A 20622-nucleotide genomic window follows, 5' to 3' on the forward strand; every position below is an offset into this window, starting at 1 on the left:
TACATTTTCAACATTTTAACCTCTCTAAAATCAGGATGCTTGTCACAACTGCTGGTGTCTTACCTTGTCAGCCTGGAGTGAAGCCAACTTCTTCCAAGATCTGCCTTTCCATTTTACAGTCTCCTGGAGCCACTATTTTGAGATGACTTTAAATAAAATCTTCTGCTTGAGCCCTTCTTGACCATACTGATAATTCAGACTGCAATCCTATGAGAACCGGTGTGGGGTTTCCATTCTCAGGGGATATTTTTCTTCTAACACCCCACCCCTGCCAAACTGAGACAAGCAAACATCCTTGCTGCCTCTTTTTGTAGGGTGGGTTGTTTCTCATTTATCCCTACACTAACAAGATAGCCTTCTGATGTCTTAGCTTTATGCTGCCTTACATACTGTTACCCCTTATTGATGAACATAAAATAACTGCATCTTATAATTCACTCTTTTAAATTTGATGAAATACAGTATATTAATATTAAGAAACAGAACATTTTAACACTTAATCTACCAACAATTACCACAGAAATTAACCTGATAATGCTTTGATTTCACAGAGCTACAGGTTCTTTCTAATGCTGTTAAATTCTTTACTTTTTTTTCTCAAATGATAATCACTTGAAAAATTTCAAGTACTATGAAGAAAGTGAAAGACTCCCTCTAGTCCTGCCAGTGCTACGTCTACAATTTCTGCATGGGAGAGATTTTGGAGTGCTAATCTTTGTGGAAGTTTTAATTTGCCTTAAACTTAATTTCCACAGCAAGCAGTCTGCTTTTTTACTTAGACTGGATGTTTACTTGAGATAGCTATAAGCCCAAGCCCTAACAGTTTGGAATATCTGTGTGTGTGTCTGTGTGTGGGCTTAGGTACCCGCATGTGAGCGAGACAAATATACAGAATTGCGATTCTGCATGTGAGCGAGACAAATATACAGAATTATGATTCTTTCCATTTTTGACACTCAATTGGGTTAAAATATTCTCATTATTTTAATTTTTCTAAATACTAGTAAAATTGAAAAGCACCTAATAGTCTAACCAAAACGGTTAAGATCAGCCATACCTGTATTTAAATAACACGAAAGAATATAATCATCCCATAAACTAGTTCTAAAAAACAAAGAAACACATATGATCTTTACATACAAGAGTGGCTTGTTATCTTCAGGATCATCATCTTCAACTTCCAAAAGCCAGCCATATCCTCTTTGTCTCAGAAATGTAGTAGCTGTAGATTCTTTAATAAAATCTCCACCGAGGTTTAATTTGACATCTGGGGATGCTATTGAACCACTGAGATCTTAGGAGGAAAGAGGACAAAACTATAAATCAAGGTAAAAATGTGTGAATCTTAACCAACATGAATATAATATTCAAGTAAAATAATTATAATTTGAAGATCTCTATGAATATCTGCTAATGCATATAATCCTATTTTACAGCTAATAAATATCTAAAAACCGTCTTTTATTTTACAACAAAAAAATGAAAGATGAGGGAAGTGAAGACACTTAAAAGATTTCAGATAATTGGCTAGACCGGTAAAAGAATCTTAGACTTATAACAGCAACTTTATATGGATGATATATACAAAATATATTACATGGTATCATTTTGGATTCCCTTCATTATTATGCACACTATGTGCTTCAGAACAAATTGTATAAATTCTAAAGGCATTATACATACACATGTAAGCCATTAAATAGAATTTGCTAAAGAAAAACTGCAAATGGCTTTCCCCTACATTTCATGTATTTATTTACACATTCTTTTCATTTAAATCACCAAATATCTATGCTAAGTGCTTTGTATATTAATGCTTGGTTCTGGATAACTTTGACTAGTAACAGTTCCCAGCTATTTCAGCCCTTTTCTTTACATAATGACATCATTCATCTTTAGTTTGGGCAAAAATGAAGATGTTTGGGGATTTTTGTTTTGCTTTTAGGGCAACTCTAAAAAGGAGTAAAGAGATTCAGTTACCCACATTACAAAATAAATTCCATTCATAGTCTCAACAGTGCCTTAGAGGTTACAGATAATTAAAATAGTACAAATGCATTATCTGGTTGAAAAACAAATGGCAATAGTAAAGGGATTGAGGTCATACAGAAATTAAGTATAAAAAAAAAAATCTGTAGGACCAGACAATACACACTGTTAAACAACCATCACTGCTGTTAACTAGAAGCCTCAACACTGGAGTGGTAGTTGAGACAAAAATCTTGGCAAAGACAAACCAGAATAGTCTTAACACACACTTTCCTTCCCTGAAGATCATATACAATATAAAGAGCTTAATTTGCACATTACTCCAAATTCTAGGTTACTTTTCGAGAACTGCTATTAAAATTTTGGCTTACACTTCAATTAATGAGTGGCTCAATTATGAGTCACATCTTATTCTGGTTGCGACAACTCCTGCAATTAATTGTAACAAAGTTTCTTTTTTTTTTTTTTTTTAAAGATTTTATTTATTTATTTGACAGAGAGAGATCACAGTAGACAGAGAGGCAGGCAGAGAGAGAGAGGGAAGCAGGCTCCCTGCTGAGCAGAGAGCCCGATGCGGGACTTGATCCCAGGAGCCTGGGATCATGACCTGAGCCGAAGGCAGCGGCTTAACCCACTGAGCCACCCAGGCGCCCCACAAAGTTTGTATTCTGAGGATAAATCCTGGTTTAGCTACTGATACAGCAAATCATTAATGTCCTCTGTCTCCAGTTTCCTACTCAAAATACTTTCCAGGTTTAGAAGTATATGATTCTAAAAAGTTTTTAAAAGGGAGTTAACTCAGCTTGAAATAAAATGCAAGTACTTTTGAATTCATGTCCTTCCCTATTTAGTCTAAAAATAGTTCCTGTAAATGCTATCATAGAATCTTGGGACTAAAATATTCCCTGAAATTACTTTCTGCTTGTTTCAATCTAAATTGAGAAATAAATAAAAGAGGTGAAATATAACTAAAATTCCATTTCCAATAGGTAAAAAGAGTGCTTTTCTCGATTTAACAAGAGGAAGATTTAGATCAGGAAGTCATCAGTATGGCAATACCATTAAAGGTTTTAGAATTATGAGGCAGGAAAGGACCTTAACAACTGTTTCCTGGACTCCAGAAAGGACTGCACCTAACAGTCCTTAATCTAAACCAAAAAAGGATATATAAACTATAGTACTAAAAAATGCTGTGGTGAAGAATTTGGTGAAGAATTTTATGTTCAGCAGTTTGTCATAGCATGGATGCCAGAACCTCAAAAAGGTACCTTTAGCTTCATTTTGTAGGGGTTTTTTTCCATCCCATTTACTATAAAGTAGGAAAATATCATGGACATATGCAGGAATGCCAGTAATAGCAGTTTGACACATCCCTTAGTGTTCCCAAGATATAATTCGGTGGGGGTATGAAAAAGCAACAGAAAGTCAAAAAACTTGTAGTTAGCTTAACATGTTAACAAGAATGTGAGAAAACAAGAAGATTCCAAACTACTCCAGGAGCACAGGTTTCTTAAGTTAAACCAGAGTTAAGAATCAGCTAGCTTGGTTGTCAACTCCAGGATAGGTATTATAAAACATTAATTTTAAATTAATTCCTTCTTGCTATACTATTTATAATATTCTTGTCATTTGCTAAGTAAAACCAATGTAAAGATAATAAATATAAGTAGATTTTTTAAAAAAGATTTTATTTATCTATTTGAGAGAGAGTGAAAGTGAGAGATATAGAAGGAGAGGGAGGAGCAGACATGCTGCTGAGCGGAGAACCCAATGTGGGGCTTAATCCCAGGACCCTGGGATCACGACCTGAGCTGAAGGCAGACACTTAACTAACTGAGCCACCCAGGCGCCCCAATATAAGTGGATATAAAATAAATTAATCTTTGAAAAAAATCTACTGCAAAAGGAAATCTTAAAAACGTTTCCACTAGTTTACCTGAGAATGAGGAAGAGTATGTGTGAATGTCAAGTTTTACTGAAAGCCACCTGGAAATACTGCAGGATAAGATTTAATAGTAATTTTCCCCTCCCTTTAAACTCAAGTATATTAAAAGATGAGGGATCTTTTCTGTGAATCTTCTGAGCCTGAGAACTTCACTTGGAAAGAGGAGGAAGAACTCGGTTAGTGTTATAGGATATTATACTCAGGATGAGATTTACTGATCTGCAACTAGATGAATTCTAAATTTCTGAGAAAGAAGAGTGTTTTGCAAAGAATAATTAACATTTTGTTGATACCTGTTAACATTATATATGTGGAGAAGCTTTTTCTTATTTAACAAGCAACAAGGGCAAGGATAAAAATTCTCATTTCATGTGAAAACAAAATTCATGTGTCCTTAAATCTAAAACAGAACCGAGTATTTGTGCAACAAAATAAAACAAGCACATGTTTCACACTGAAAGGATAAATTCTATTGTTCCATTTTAGAGATAAAAACATTTTAATGCTTACATAAGGCAATGAAAAGAGACAAAGAAACCGATGGAAGTAAATAACAATCTTGTAATTCCTAGACTTACATTGGATTTTGACGTTATTTCATAAGAAAGTTTTTTTTTTAGATTTTATTTATTTGAGAGAGAGAGAGTGTGAGAGCATTAGCAGGGGGAGAGAGCTGGAGTAGGGGGAGGGAGGGACAGAGGGAGAAGCAGACCCACGATCCTAGGATCATGAACTGGGCAGAAGGCAGATGCTTAACTGACTGAGGCACCAAGGAAGAATAATTTTTATTATTCACACAGTAAGAAACATTTTTAAAGCCTCATATGAGATTGTGTCTTAGGTTATATTTTTATTTATACTGTTTTATGGTTTTAGTACCTTTACTCTTCAACACTGTTAGTACATTTTTATATTGTATACAATATTAATTAAAATCAATTAAATCAGGGTGCCCAGCTGGCTCAGTTGGACAGCATGTGACTCCTGATCTCAAGGTCATGAGTTCTAGCCCCAAGTTGTATGTAAAAAATGACTCAAAAAGAAAAAGAAACTTAAAAAAATTCAATTAAATCTCCTGAACCTACCTTTGGAAAAATTAAATCTCATTTTGGCATAAACGTATTTAACAGAAATTTCTTTTGTCTTATGAATCTTTTAACCAAACTTTTTATTTTGAAATAATTATAGATTCACAGGAAGTTCCAAAACTAGTACAGAAAAGTTAGATGTACCCTTCACCCAGCTTCCTTCAATGGTACCATGTTATATAACCACCAAAACCAGGACCTTATCATTGATACAGTTTGCTTTTTTTTCATATTTTACCAGTTTTATATCCACTTATTTGTGTGTGTATGTGTATATAGTTCTGTGTAATTTTATCACTTTTATAAATGTATATAATGCCTTATGAATTTAAAATTTATGGAAATAGTTTAATTTTTTAAAACAGTAATAAACCTTGCTTAACTACCTTTCTTCTCCCCAAGAAAGGCTGTCTAAAAAGTCATTTTCAACTTTCAAACGGGAAAGAAAAGCTATTCTTGCCCCATTATACACCACATATCATACTTCATTAGCCAATTGTATAGATGATATTTGTGATAATATCTATATGGACACAGATATTTTTTTAAAGTAGGCTCTATGCCCACTGCAGAGCCCAGCCCGGGGCTTGAATTTACTACCCTGAGATCAAGAGTTGAGTGGAGATCAAGAGTCGGACACTTAACTGAGCCACATAGGAGCCCCACGTGGATATAATTTTTTAAAAATCAAGTAGGAAATTTTTATAAAAGAAAAATTAACAATTCTCTTGTCTACACTACTAACTTGTATTAGAGATAATATCTATTTTGGGGAGGGGGAAATTCACACAAGGAACAGGCTAAATGTTTGGGTACCTTAACAGAAAATTATCACTCAAAAGAGCATCGACAGTAACTATTGGATTATTATGCTATTACAATTTCTATGTAAGAGTGTCTTAGTCTGTTCGGGCTGCTGTAACCAAAGATCACAGACAGGTTGCCTTATAACAATAGAAATTTATTTCTCATAGTTTTAGAGGCTCTAAAGTCTAAGATCTAAAGGCTTACATGGCTAGTCTTCTTTCAAGGCTAAAGTCTAAAGGTTTAGAAGTCTAAGATCTGCTGGGTCAGATAAGGGCCCTCTCCTGGCTTACAGATTTTTCCTTGTATCCTAACACAGGAGTAGTGGATAGGAAGCTCTGTAGAATCTTTTTTACAAGAACATTATTCCCATTTATGAGGGCTCCACCCTTATAACCTAAATACCTCCCCAAAGTTCCCCACCTCCTAACACCATCACACTGGGCATTAGGATTTCAATATAATGAATTTCGGAGGGGACCCAAATATTCAGACCATAACAGGGGGCAAGAAGACTGAAGAAGACTGAGCTCAAAAAGCAATGTATTGAGCACAGTCCACTTCTACAGACTTATATAACCAACTATCAGCTTAACATTTCCTTTTAACTATGTCAGAAGCACCTAAAACTCAGTATTCCAAAACTAAATTCTTAGTATCTAAGGTCTTCCTCCAGTTTCTTCTTTCAGTGAATGGTACCATTATTCATTTAGCATTATAAACTGGAAGCTTGATAATCCTTGACAACTTCCTTCACTCACATGCTTTCTGCTCCAACCAATCCACCACTAAATTCTGTCACTTTCACCTCTAAATATTTTTGAACCTATCCACTTTTCTCCATTTCTACCCCAAGCACAAGCTAGACCAAACTGTATCTCCTGCCTGCCTGACTGTAATAGTCTACTAACCGCCTTCTCCCTAATCATTCTTGTCTCCTTACAATCCATTCTCTAAATTGTAGCCAGAAGACTCTTTCTAAAACGCAATTCTTTCACTCTCCTGTTTCAAATCCTTCAGTGGCCTTCCGCGGCTTTTTCAGCTCAGGTCCAACAATCTCTATGCACCCTACCTACTCCTCCAGAAAAATTTTCTGCACTGTGCTCTAACCACACTAGGCCTCTCAAGTTCATTAAACAAACCAGGATCCCTTTTACCTCCTATGAATACCAGGCTGTTTAATCCAACTTCAGATAATTAAATGCCATCCATTCTTCAGTTCTCATATGTACTTGCTTAAGGAAATTTTCCTTGATCTCCCAGACTAGATTAGATTCCTTTCATAATACCCTGGACTTTTCCTTCAGAGCATTTATCACTGTTTATAATAACGTATTTGTGTGATTATTTGGTTAATGTTTGTAAGTTCTATGATGGCAAGAACTAAGTGTTTTGTTGTAGTTTTGTTTTGAACATATCTCCCCACCACTTATAACAGTGCCTGGCCCATAGTAGGCAGCCAACAAATGTGTACTGGTTGAATTAACGAATGAACGGAAGGGCAAATAGCTTCCAATAGCTTAAATCAGTAAGTGATATTAAAGCCCTTAAAAAAGCAAATATCCAAAAAAAAAAAAAAAAGCAAATATACAAAACAAGGTTTGTATTTTGGAAACCTAATCTTAGCTGCAAGATGGAAGACTGACCTAAGAGGGGAGAGATCTGAACAGGGAGTACAGTCAGGTAGCTACAGCAGAGATGAGAAATGGTAAAGGCTCAAGGCAGTGAGAAGGAAGAATAGATTCATTATTTAGTTATTCTGGAGGTAGTATGAAATAATCTGATGACCAAGTAAATATGAGAAAGTGAGACACAGACTACAGATAAGTTTCTGGCCCTTAGCAAGAGGAACTATATCACAAACATTAAGTCATTTTTATTTTAGTATCGTCCTTTTTTCAATATCAATCAATTACTCTAACAGTTTCTTCTGAATTACTTAGCTTATTTCTTTGATGACCTGAGAGTGATATAAAGAAGTGAGATACTGTGAGGAGTTTAAAATCTAACTGATAGTACTATATATCCAAACAATGGAACATTTTTAATCCAGAAAAAGGAAAAGTCACTAATTCAGGCTGCGACATGGATGAAACTTGAAGACATTATGCTGAGTAAAAGACACCTGATACAGGGGCACCTGGGTGGCTCAGTGGGTCAAAGCCTCTGTCTTCAGTTTGGGTCATGATCCCAGGGTCCTGGGATTGAGCCCCTCGTCGGGCTCTCTACTGGGTGGGGAGCCTGCTTCCTCCTCTCTCTCTCTCTCTGCCTGCCTCTCCACCTACTTGAGATCTCTGTCAAATAAATAAATAAAATCTTAAAAAAATAGTTAAAAAAAAAAAAAGACACCTGATACAGAAAGTCACATATTACCCCACTTACATGAAATGTCTGGAACAGGCAAATCTATAGAGATAGAAAGTAAATCAGTGGTTGCCAGTGTCTGGGTGGCAACAAAGAATGACTAAAAACAAGTATAGGGTAGCTTTTTTTGGAGTGATGAAATGTTCTAGGCTTAGACAGTGGTGGTAGTTGTATAACTTTGTGAATAAACTGAAAACCACTGAATTGTATGCTTTCAAAGGGTGACACTTAGGGTATGTAAATTATACCTCAATTTAAAAATCTAATTGAGGTTAACAGGTAACACAAAACCCTCTTTATACTGTAAAACACACTCTTCTGTAGGTAAACAACAATGCAAATTGCCCAGTGATCATAGGTGCCAAAGGAGTAAATAGGCCTAAGCTACCAGAGAAGTGGGCAGGAAGGCTATATGGAGGCAGAACCTGAATTTGGCTATGAGGGATAGCCGATGAACAGTGAAGTAATGAGAAGAGAAATCACTCCGAGGAAAAAAAATGGCAGGAACAAAGGCACTGAAGCTGAAGGCTTCTGATAGGCACAGAGTTCATCTCCAAAAGCTGTAGAAGATAGGGTGGAGACAAATCATTAAGAACATAAATAATCAAGCAAAAAGCAAATGAACTTGTCTTTATAGCTTAAGTGTTTCTTTATACACATTCTGTGTATAAATCTGGAATCTGGATCCTATGACATGCCCTTCACGAAAGGCTTTTGATGTTCACTAAGTTTGGAAAATCCTGCATACCACAACCCCCACTTGGCGTTTTAGAACTAATACTGCATATTAAAGGCTCTGGGAATTCTGCATTAAGGAATTTAGCTTAACACATTATTTGTCATATGTCAAATTTATATTCTCATGGACCTTTTCCTGCTGGGAAACCTGTTGAAGATATTTCTGCAGATGAAAGGAAGCCAAGGGAAGTGCCAACAGAGTGGTAGGGATTGTTGGATGCTGAGGAAACAGGAAAAAAAACAGGAAAAAACAGTCTGGCTGTGAAAATAAGGAAAAAGGGAAGTAGATTTAATTTACAATTCGTCAGCTAGGAGGGTACCTGTGAGTGATGGTAGAGATGGAAAAAAACAGGAGACATTGAAAATGCTAGAGAGAAAAACAGTGAAGAGAAAGAAAGGTTCCATAAAAGGCAGGAAGATAATGGGCATAAAAGCACTAGTAGAGGCTTATCCTAGGAAAGGAGAGAAGAAACCTTTCCTTTCAGATTTGCAGGAAAGATAAATGTTTCAAAATAGATACAAAGACATTTAGAGGTAGAAAAATATGAAGACAGGAAAATGGCTATCAGGTGGCTTAGATAATCTTTCTTGCTTAGTTGTCTCTATTCATTACCTTTCAAACTATTTGTTGAATTTCTCTTGAATTAGTATTGGCTTCACTTCTAGGAGCACAACACCTTTATCTTAATCAAAAAGTATCATGTAGTCATTCATTCATCACAGAGTTCCTGCAAGTGTTGAGCTCCGTGCTAGGCAATGCAAATAAGCAAAGCACAGCTTCCAACTGTGAGGAGCTCATGGTCTAAATCAGCATTGTTTTAGGTCTGTGAAGATGAGAAAGTATAAGACCAAGGGACAGCCTCCAACAGGTACTGTGCTTGCACAGTTCTTAACTGAATGTTTTTCCCTCTGTTCAACTGGAAAAAAAACTTCAAAATATACCTCATCTCATAAGTCATCCCTGAAGACTTCCTTCATCCTTCCTGCAGAAACCACTTCCTCCTTTGAACCATACTTTTTAAACCATTTACTATGTACAATGAAATGCATCTCTCTTATTAGACCATTTCTTGCCGTCAGGGACTTCTTCATAAGCAGACCCCTGCACATGGAGGTACTTAGTCCATCCTATATATAAAACATTATCTATCCTTCAAAGTTTGGCAAAATATCTCCATTAAACTGTCCCTGATCTTACAGCTAGAAAAAATTTCCTTCCTCCCTTTCTAACCATTCATAACATTCTAAATCAGTGCTTCTCAAGCTTTAATATGCATATGAGTCACAGTGGAATCTTGTTAAAATGCAAATTTTGACTGAGGCAGATTCTTTATTACTAAGTGCCCAGGACATAAACCAGCTAAAGACTTACTTACTTTTCTGATACACAATAAAGTCAAAGGATCCTTGAAGACTTCTATACTACACTTTACATATATATATCATTATGTTCTTGCATTTAAGGACATGCATTTCATTGCTGCTTTTGGATACGGTTTTTCACTATCAACTTGAGTATTCAGGGTGGATTTCACTATTCATTTATTTACTCATTTACTGGCTTATTCATACATAGCTCATGTCCTTTTAACTTGTACTTAAGGAACTTGCTTTTATACACATCTTAAATACCTCACAATATTATGTGTGCTTTTCATTTTTCAAAAGTTTTTTTCATTTTTGGGGCACCTAGGTGGCTCAGTTGGTTGAGCGTCCTCCTTCAACTCAGGTTATGATCTCAGGGTACTGGGATCAAGCCCCACACTGGGCTCCCTGCTCAGCGGGAAGCCCGCTTCTCCCCCTCTCTCTGCCGCTCCCTTTGCTTGTGCTCTGAAAAATATAGAAAATCTTTTTTTTTTTTAAGATTTTATTTATTTATTTAACAGACAAGAGATCACAAGTAGGCAGGCAGGCAGGCAGAGAGAGAGGGGGAAGCAGGCTCCCTGCCGAGCAGAGAGCCCGATGCGGGGCTCGATCCCAGGACCCTGGGATCATGACCTGAGCCGAAGGCAGAGGCTTAACCCACTGAGCCACCCAGGCGCCCCTAAAGAAAATCTTTTTTTTTTTTTTAAGATTTTATTTATTTATTTGACAGAGAGAGATCACAAGGAGGCAGAGAGGCAGGCAGAGGTAGATGGGAAGCAGGCTGCCCGCTGAGCAGAGAGCCTGATGCGGGGCTCAATCCCAGGACCCTGGGATCATGACCTGAGCTGAAAGCAGAGGCTCTAACCCACTGAGCCACCCAGGCACCTCCCCCCCTCTTTTTTTTAAATTTAAATTTTAGGTAGTTAACATACAGTGCAACATTGGTTCTTTTCAAACACCACCACTCACAAATCAAGAGGAAAACAAAACAGAGAAAAGGAAAACAAGCTACACTAACTGATGCACTCTGAAACCCTATTTCTTTCTTTCTTTCTTTTTTTAGATTTTATTTATTTGTCAGAGAGAGAGAAAGAGAGAGAGAACATAAGCAGGGGGAGCAGCAGGCAGAGGCAGAAGCAGGCTCCCTGCCCAGCAAGGAGCCCAGGTGGGACTTGATCCCAGGGCCCTGGGATCCTGGCCTGAGCCTAAGGCAGATGCTTAACCGACTGAACCACGAAGGCGCCCCTGAAACCAGATTTCTCGGCAAACTCCAGGTTCTTCTTCTCTAGACTGAAAGTTCTACAGCTTTATGTGTAATCTATTTTTTTTTTTATTATCAGGCAGTAAGTCCGCTATACATAGTCTAATAAAAGTAAAATTTGAAACTGACTAGCAGAGAAAGATTCGGGTTACAAAGAGTCTGGTAAGGAACAGAGAAGAGCAAAACAAACTTTCCTGTGATGTAGAAAAAAAAAAAAATCTAGCAGAACTGCTTCCTCACAACAGGACAAGGAATTAAGTAAAAGCCTTTGGGAACAACCCAACTGCATTACAAGAAGTTTCAAACATACTTGGGCCCACTTCTCTGAATATTGAGGTCAAAGACTATAAAACGGGAGGAAAACTGGGACCTCCGCAAGATATCAGAGTCCATAAAAAACCAAAATACAAAAAACCCCCCACGAACTCCCAGAGGGAAGTTTGTATTCGCAGTACCGAATCTAATTCCAGCATAAAGTTATCCATAAATACAAGAGGAACACCGCTCCCCTACACTGTTTTCATTCTGACACCTACCCTGGCCAATCCAACCACCGCTTTTTTGAATAACAGCAAGTCACTGCAGAAATAAAATCTTACTGTTGCGTGGGCTCACTTGAGGTGCGGGGCGAGTCAGAAGCCAAACGAGTAATTTGGGACGTCCCCCGCCCGCCACTCAGGCCCTTCCCGAAGGCCGGGCAGGCGCAGAGGGCTCCGGTCCCCAGTCAGCTTCCTGCCCGTCCCCACCCGGCCGCAACCACCTCAGCACCAGAGAGAGCCCGCCGCGTGGGACCCCGCGTCCACTGGGGGGGACAGGCCTTCTTGGGGCTCAGCCTCACCTTCCGCGTCTGCCGAAGAAACAAAGGTGAAGTCCCCGTTCGTAGGGGAATACGCCGGGGGCGGGCCCGGCGGCTGCATCTCGCGACCCCTCTGCGGCTGGGCCCAGGCCCCAAGGCGGCCCAGGCACCCGCCCGCACGCACACCCTACGCTGAGGCCCGCGAGCCGGGAAGAGCAGGCGGGCAGCGAGGCCGGAGACGAGCTGCCCCCGAGACTGCCCCACCGAAGTCCTTTTGGTGGCGACCGCCCAAGCACCACGACGCCGGCGCCCTGACAGCACCACAACAGTGACAGCGGCCCTTGGATTGGCTCTTTGTAATGTGCTCTCCCATTGGCTCCCGGGAGAAAGGTTCTGATTGGGTCTCTCCGTTGTTGATTCCGGAAGTTGACCCAAGGACGGGAAGTTCGCCTCTAATTCGTGGAACCTCAATGTTTCGCCTACTTTTTTGGCTGCTATTGTTTACTTTATGTCTCTTCGCTTGTAGCTTTTCTTTACTTGTTTCCAACGTTTTTGTTAAGTGGATGGGTTACAGAATTTTAGAACTAGGAACGTTCCTAGAGGTCAGCTCCGGTCTAGGATACCAAGATTGCTTTGCTTTCCCATTACATTGATTACTTGTAATGGGATTTTGAGTAAATTATATAGCGCCTCCGAGAGTCACGTGTGAAAGGAAGGGGGCTGGATTGGGTAATAATAAAGAAACAGATAAGTTGTAAATTACCACCCGGAAACTGGGGCTGTACTCTAGCTACATTATGAGGGGGACCACTGAGGCCCAAATAAGGAGGGAATAGAATTAGGATGGTACTCAAATCTGCTGACTTCTAGTCCAGTGCTCTTTTCACTACAAGGCCCTGTCTGTTGATAAACTTAACCAAATTTACGGACCCATCTACGTTTTTAAATGCTTAAATAAATATACTTAAATTTAATATACAAGTTACATTGTGGCTTCCAATCTGGAGAGAGAGGGTTTGGGGTAAAACATGAGACAGAGTTGCAGAGATGCATGATGCATCAGCAGTAGAGCAATGGGAAGGCGTGGTATGGCCATCAATGAGTAGAAGGAGATATTGAAAGTTTTTGCAAAGGAGATAACAATTAAGTTGGTACCTAGAGGATGGTGAAAACTTCTGGGGAAGAAGGCGGGGGGTGGGGTGCTGTCAGCTTGGGTCCTAATATTCCAGAGATCGTTTAATGGACTTGGGAAACCGGAAGTCATTTAGATTTTTTTGGAGTTTAAGTCTCATAGGAGAAAATGGCTACAGATGAGATTGCATGAATAGGTAAAGAAGAGATCATAAGGGACGCCTGGGTGGCTGGGTTGGGTAAGCATCTGCTTTTGGCTCAGGTCACGATCCCAGGGTCCTGGGATTGAGTCCTGCACTGAGGGTCCAGTTCAGTGGGAAGCCTGCTTCTCCCTCTGCCTGCAACCTTTGTGTGCGCTCACTTGCTCTCTTTCAAATAAATAAATAAATACAATCTTTTTTAAAAAGATCATTAATAATCTTGCATGCTATTCAAAAGATTGGCTTTTTCCCCCTTCTTTTCTGGAAGTGTTGGAGGAACCATTAAAGGAATTAAGCAAAGGAATGACATATCAGATATCGAGAGCACATACTTGTATGAGACTTTTGCAGAAATATAAGTATTGGACTATGGTTGCAGCATTGGAGATGGCAAAGAGGAAACATATATGAGATATACTAAGTTTAAGAACTCCCAGAACTTCATGATCAATAGGAAGAGTTTGGATTAAAGAAGAGGAAAGAGCCTAGTGTGATTTCATGTTTCTTGCTTAGGTGGTTGGAAGTGTTTGTTATTTGTCAAGTGATGAAACAGAAGAAGAGGAAGAAGAGGACCTTATATGGGGAGAGGGGAAAGTTTTGAACACTATGCATTTAAGAATATGCAGGTTGAGCTGACTAGTTACTCTTCGGTAATAAAGACTCAGTGCACAGAGTTCTGAACTGAAGATAAAGTGTTGTAATCATCAGTGTATGGTTGGTAATTGCATCCATGAATATAGATGAGATGTCCCAGGAAGAGTGTGGTGAGTGGGAGAAGAGTACCAAGAATGATACTCTTTGGAACACCACCATTTAAAGGCAATCTAGGAACAGTTAGCTTGCAAAGGAGGTGAGATGAGTTGCAATTTAAAATAGGATGGTCAGGTGCTCGCTTCGGCAGAACATATACTAAAATTGGAATGATACAGAGAAGAGTATCATGGCCCCTGTGCAAGGATGACATGCAAATTCATGAAGTGTTCCATATTTTTAAAAATAAAAAATAAAATAAAATAGGATGGTCAGAATAGGCAAAATTGGGAAAGTGACAGTTGAGCAAACATTTGAAGGATGTGATCACTTGTACTGGATACACTCAGTTAAGTTGGAACTATGATTTGTAGAATTTATATTCCTATATGCCTTCAGGTTAGAGTTTCTCAAAAGAATAGTTTGTACAAGATTTGTAAGGTAGAAGTGAAGCAGTAGCCATTGCACTGTGAGCCTCTTCTTAGATATGGTGATGAACAAATGCAGTGAGTTCCAGCTACTCCTGATGGTCCTGTGGTTTACATTCAAGTGTTCTTGCTATTTGCAAACCCTGTTAACCAACAGAGGCCACTAGACAATTAGCTGTGACCCCACAGAGGTGATAGTTACCCAGATGAACTGTCACGCTCACTTCAGGAGTTGGATGTGCTTAGCTTCTCAATCAGTTGGTGACTCCTCTGGTTCTTCAACTCTCTCTTCTAAAACCTGCACATTCCCAGTCATTTTATCTCCAAATAATTTCTCTATCCCTTTCTCTCTCTCTCCTCGTTCTGGTATTTCCATAATATGTATTTGGTCCACTCGATGGTGCCCCACAAACCCCTGATCACCTTTCTTCATTCCTTTTTCCTTTCTTTGGAAGCAAGATTCTCTCTCTCAAATAAATAAAAAAAATCTTTAAAAATATTTTCAACACATTGAAGATATTCCACTCTCTTTCGTTTCTAGTTGCTGTTGGGAAATGAGCTTCATTTGACTGAAGATGATTTCTCTATTTTCTTTGGTTGCTTTTAATATGTGTTTGCCTTTCTGTATGCAGAGAATGGAAATGGAAATGAGTAAGTGGTATGGATTTCTTTTTGGGTATACTGTTTGGAATTTATTGGGTAACCTGAACCTCAAGGTTGTTGTCTTTCTTCAGTTCCTGAAAATTTTAGTATTTTAGTTATTATCTCTTCCAATAGTGCCACTACTCTTCTCTCTCTCCTCTCCTTCTGAAACTCCAATTAGATATATAACAGTAATAGTGATCCTTCGAGGATACTTTTAGCTAACAGTTTCATGGCACTTACTATGTGCCAAGTAATACTCTAAGTGCTTTTTAAAAAGATTTTCTTATTTATTCCAGAAGAAGGGAGGGGGAGGGGCAGCGGGAAAGGGAGAGAGAATCTCAAGCAGACTCTGCACTGAGCATGGAGCCCAACACAGGGCTCACTTCCACAACCCCAAAACCATGACCTGAGCCAAACCTAAGAGTCAGATACCCAACCAACTGTGCCTCCCCCACCCCACTACCGTAAATGTTTTACATTACATCATTTAATCCTCATTACAAACTCATGAAGTAGGTATTCTTTTCCCATCTTACAATAAGGAATATGAGGCATATAAAAATTAATCACTTGCCAAAGATCACGGAAATACTCATTGGCAAAATCAGGATGTGAACCCTGGTAACCCAACTCCAGGGTTCCGACCTCAATGCTCTGAAACCTCATTGTGTTTTGCTACTCTTCAGAGTTCATTATTCCCCCTTTGATGTTTAAGTTTTATGGTGGTGCTGTTTTGTTTTGTTTTGTTTTGTTTGGATTTTGGCTCTATTCCAGTTAGTGGGTCACTTCACACAGCTCTGGTTGTTTACTGAATGTGACACCTTGCATTCAACTTGCAGTGGCCACAACAGCACTTAAAAGAGTAGTTTTGATGTTGCTGTGCAAGGGCTGCTGTATTCTCAGTCACTGGGTTGTCATATAATCTTAGTAAATTGTAGACATCCATTCCTCCAATCCAGACTTTGGGCAGCTGAGGTCAGGAGATTTTTAGACTGTGATTCTTGTCTGTGGAATCCTGTTTCAGGAATTCATGTCCTCTTTTGGTTCTTTAAATAATGGTTTTGTTGACCTTCAAATGCTATGTTTCGTTTGCTAATTTGACTTTCATGTTTTAACTATTGTTTAAGAGGGCTAGTTTACTCAGACTAAGAAACTTTAACTGTGATGGTCACTGAGATTACCTCAAACTCCAGTGGGAACCCCATGGCTTGTTTTTTGGTTGTCTTTATAACTTTTTTCATCTTAAAATTAATGCATACTTATTAGAGAAAATAGAAAGGAAAAATAGCCCTATTATATTACCTATAGAGGTAAATACCATTAACATCTTCATGTAAATTTTTACAATCCTTTTTTTAAGGATTTTGTATATAAAATATATTATCTCATACACAGTTTTATAACATTAATATTTTAAATGTCACCATATATTTTTCTATATTTATAATGCTGCCTTTTATTTCATTTAGTGAAGATGTTATAGTTATTAAAGAAAATTCCCTATCTTTGGACATTGGATTTCCTTCCAAATTTTCATAATTATAAACAGTACCATGATAAATAAACTTTCAGCTTTGTACATATTCGTGAATGTTTCTTTAGGATAAGATTTTCATTTTTTTTTTTTATTGGGCACCTGGGTGGCTCAGTGGGTTAAAGCCTCTGCCTTGGGCTCAGGTCATGATCTCCGGGTCCTGGGATCGAGGCCTGCGTCGGGCTCTCTGCTCAGTGGGGAGCCTGCTTCCCCCTCTCTCTCTGTCTACCTGTGACCTCTCCCTCTCAAATAAATAAATAAAATCTTTTTTTTAAGATCTTTAAATCTTAAAAAAAAGATTTTATTTATTTATTTGACAGAAGAGATCACAAGTGGGCAGAGAGGCAGGCAGAGAGAGGAGGAAGTAGGCTCCCTGCCAAGCAGAGAACCCAATGCGGGACTCGATCCCAGGACCCCGGGATCATGACCTGAGCTGAAGGCAGAGGCCTTAACCCACTGAGCCATCCACGCGCCCTAGGATAAGATTTTCAAAGAGAAATAACTGAGGTCAAAGAGGGTACAAATATCTATAGTGTTTAAATACATATTGTAACTTGTCCTGTTATAGAAATAACAAGAAGTTGTACCTCCATTGGTTGAATGTAAGAGTACTTTTTTCCCTGCTCCATTTCCATTATCAACACTAGCTATAATCATTTTTTCAAACGTGCTAATTTGATGAGTGATACATATTTTGTTGTTTCAATTTTCATTTCATTGATTTCAATTGCCTTATGATACTTCAAAGTATTTGAAAAGTGGACGGAATCTAAATAGTGGGTAGGAGAGACATCTGAATGGGAATGAAAGGAAGTGTTTTCAATTTTTAGTTAATGCTAGTGAGAGAAGAATATAACACGAAAACTGTAGTGTAAAGGTAAATAAATCCCTGACCCCAGGCAACTGTCATTAAACTTATAGCCAAGGAAGCAGATATTGTGTACACTTAAAGGAATGGATGGTAAATCTGGAAAAATGGAATTGAAAGCTCTCAGAATGTATTTAAGCACATTGCGGGGTCATTACATAAGGACCAGTATGCCATACCATTGCTAAATCATTTTTCACTTGTTGGTTTTCTATTTTGGTAAGTGGCACCCTCATCCACTTCATCATTAAAGCCAGAAACTTCAGTGGCATTGTTGACTCTTGTCTATCACTCACCGGGGTCCCATCCAGTCTTGTTTGTTCTTCCTCTCACACAGAGCTGGAAAGCACTTCTCTCCATCTTTGATACCACCACTCGTATTCAAGTTACTATTATCTCTCATGCGAACAACTGCAATCACTTTTTAACTGGTTTTACGATGGAGCAGCTAAAGCAGACTTTTAAAACACAAACACCGGGGCACCTGGGTGGCTCAGTGGGTTAAAGCCTCTGCCTTCGGCTCGGATCATGATCCCAGAGTCCTGGGATCGAGCCCCATGTCGGGCTCTCTGCTCGGCGGGGAGCCTGCTTCCTCCTCTCCCTCTGCCTGGCTCTCTGCCTACTTGTGATCTCTATCTGTCAAATAAATAAATTTTAAAAAATCTTAAAAAAAATAAAACACAAACACCATGATGCCATGTTTAATGTAGAATCATTCCATGGCTTCCCACTGTATTTAGGGTAAAATCCAAATTCCTTACTGTCTCTTGCTCACCTCCCCAGGCTCCTTTCATGTCACTCTCCTGCTTGCAATCTGTTATTCTGGCTTTTTTTTTTTTTCATTTTTTAGAATTAGCCAAGATCTTTCTTGCATCTAAGCCTCTGTGCTTGCTTTCTTCTGCTTGGAAGGTTCTTTCCTGGCATTTTCAGGGCTGGTTAAATTCACCCTTAAGACTCCAGCTTAAATGTAAACTTTCTAGATTCCTTGGCTAACACATCAATCTCTATTATAGTATCCTGATTATTTCTTTCCTAGCACTTATCACAAATATGTCATTGTTCTATTATCTACTAACTTATTTATTTTTTCATCATGTTCAATTAGCCAGCATATAGTACATCATTAGTTTTTGATGTACTTTTCAACGATTCATCAGTTGTGTATAATACCCAGTACTCATCACCACATGTGCCCTCCTTAATAACCATCACCTAGTTACCCCATTCTCCAACCCCCTTCCCCTCTATAACCCTATTTGTTTCCTGGAGTCCAGAGTCTGTCATGATTTATCTCCCTCTGATTTCTTCCCATTCAGTTTTCCCATTCCATTCCCATTCCCATTCCATTCCTCTATGGTTCTCTGTGCCATTCCTTATGTTCCACATGAGTGAAACCCTATGATAATTATCTTTCTCTGCTTGACTTATTTCACTCAGCATAATTCCCTCCAGTTCCACCCATGTCGCTGTAAATGGTGGATATTCATCCTTTCTGGTGGCTGCGTAATATTCCATTGTACATATGCACCACATCTTCTTTAGCCATTCATCTGTTGAAGGGCATCTCTGCTCTTTCCACAGTTTGGCTATTGTAGACATTGCTGCTATGAACATTGAGGTGAATATGGCCCTTCTTTTCACTACATCTGTATCTTTGGGATGAATACCTAGTAGTGCAATTGCTAGGTTGTAGGGTAGCACTTATTTATTTTTTACAAAAAAAAAAATAAGTAAAAGAACAAATGAATGCAAACAAAATGAGATACCACTTTGCACACAATAAGATGGCTGTAGTAGAAAAGACACATAATGAAAAGTGTTGACAAGGATGTGGAGATGGGATGCCTGGGTGGCTCAGTCAGTTAACTGTCTGCCTTCAGCTGAGGTCATGATCCCAGAGTCCTGGGATAGAGCCCTGCATCGGAGGTCCCTGCTCAGTGGGGAGCTTGCTTCTCCTTCTGGCTTTCCCATGCACCAGCTTCTGTACTCTCTGTCTCTCTCAAATAAATTTTAAAAATCCTTTTTTAAAATGATGTGGAGAAATTGGGACTGTCACACACTACCCTCATTAATGTAAAATAGTGCCACTGCTTTGGAAAACAGTATGTCATTTACTCAAATGATCTATATGATCTATCAATTTTACTCCTACGTATATACCAAAGGGAAATGAAGTATATGTTCACACAAAAGCTTCTACACTAATGGTCATGGCAGCATTATTCATAATAGCCAAAAATGAAGAAGTTCTAATCCACAAGAACAAGTAAAATTTGGTACATCCACATAAAGAAATATTATTTGGCAATAAAAAGTAATGAAGGGCAGATACATGCTACAATAGGGATAAATCTTGAAAATCTTATGCTAAGTAAAAGAAGCCATTTCCAGACAACCACATATTGTAATTCCATTTATATGAAACATTCAGAATAGGCAAGTGTGTAGAGACAGTAGATTAGTGGTTGTGTAGGGTTGGGGGGATTGGAGTTAGGGGTAATAGCTAAGGAGTACAGATTCTCTTTTGGGGATAATGAAAATGTTCTAAAATTGTAATGATGGATATAAAATTCTGAGAATATACTAAAAGTTATTGAATTATACACCTTAAGTTAATGAATTGTAAGGTATGTGAGTTATGTCTCAATAAAGCTGTTTAAAAATATGAGTGGATGGGGTGCCTGGGTGGCTCAGTCAGTTAAGCATATGCTTTCTG

At 38.6% G+C, this 20622-nt stretch overlaps 1 protein-coding gene across 1 annotated transcript in view; it reads right to left on the bottom strand.

Annotated features, from left to right (window-relative positions):
• YIPF4 (Yip1 domain family member 4) overlaps window positions 1-12680 on the bottom strand; it is a 31005-nt gene extending 18325 nt beyond the window's left edge. Inside the window, exons 1-2 of the mRNA XM_080812740.1 lie at window positions 12393-12680; window positions 1141-1294 (exon numbers count right to left, since the gene is read on the bottom strand). Coding sequence (XP_080668866.1) covers window positions 1141-1294; window positions 12393-12471 — 233 coding nt within the window. The 5' untranslated portion in view covers window positions 12472-12680. The remainder of the gene's footprint in view (window positions 1-1140; window positions 1295-12392) is intronic.
• Window positions 12681-20622: the final 7942 nt, after the last annotated feature.

The sequence above is a fragment of the Martes martes genome (genome assembly GCF_963455335.1).
Source record: "Martes martes genome assembly, chromosome: 9".
NCBI lineage: Eukaryota > Metazoa > Chordata > Mammalia > Carnivora > Mustelidae > Martes > Martes martes.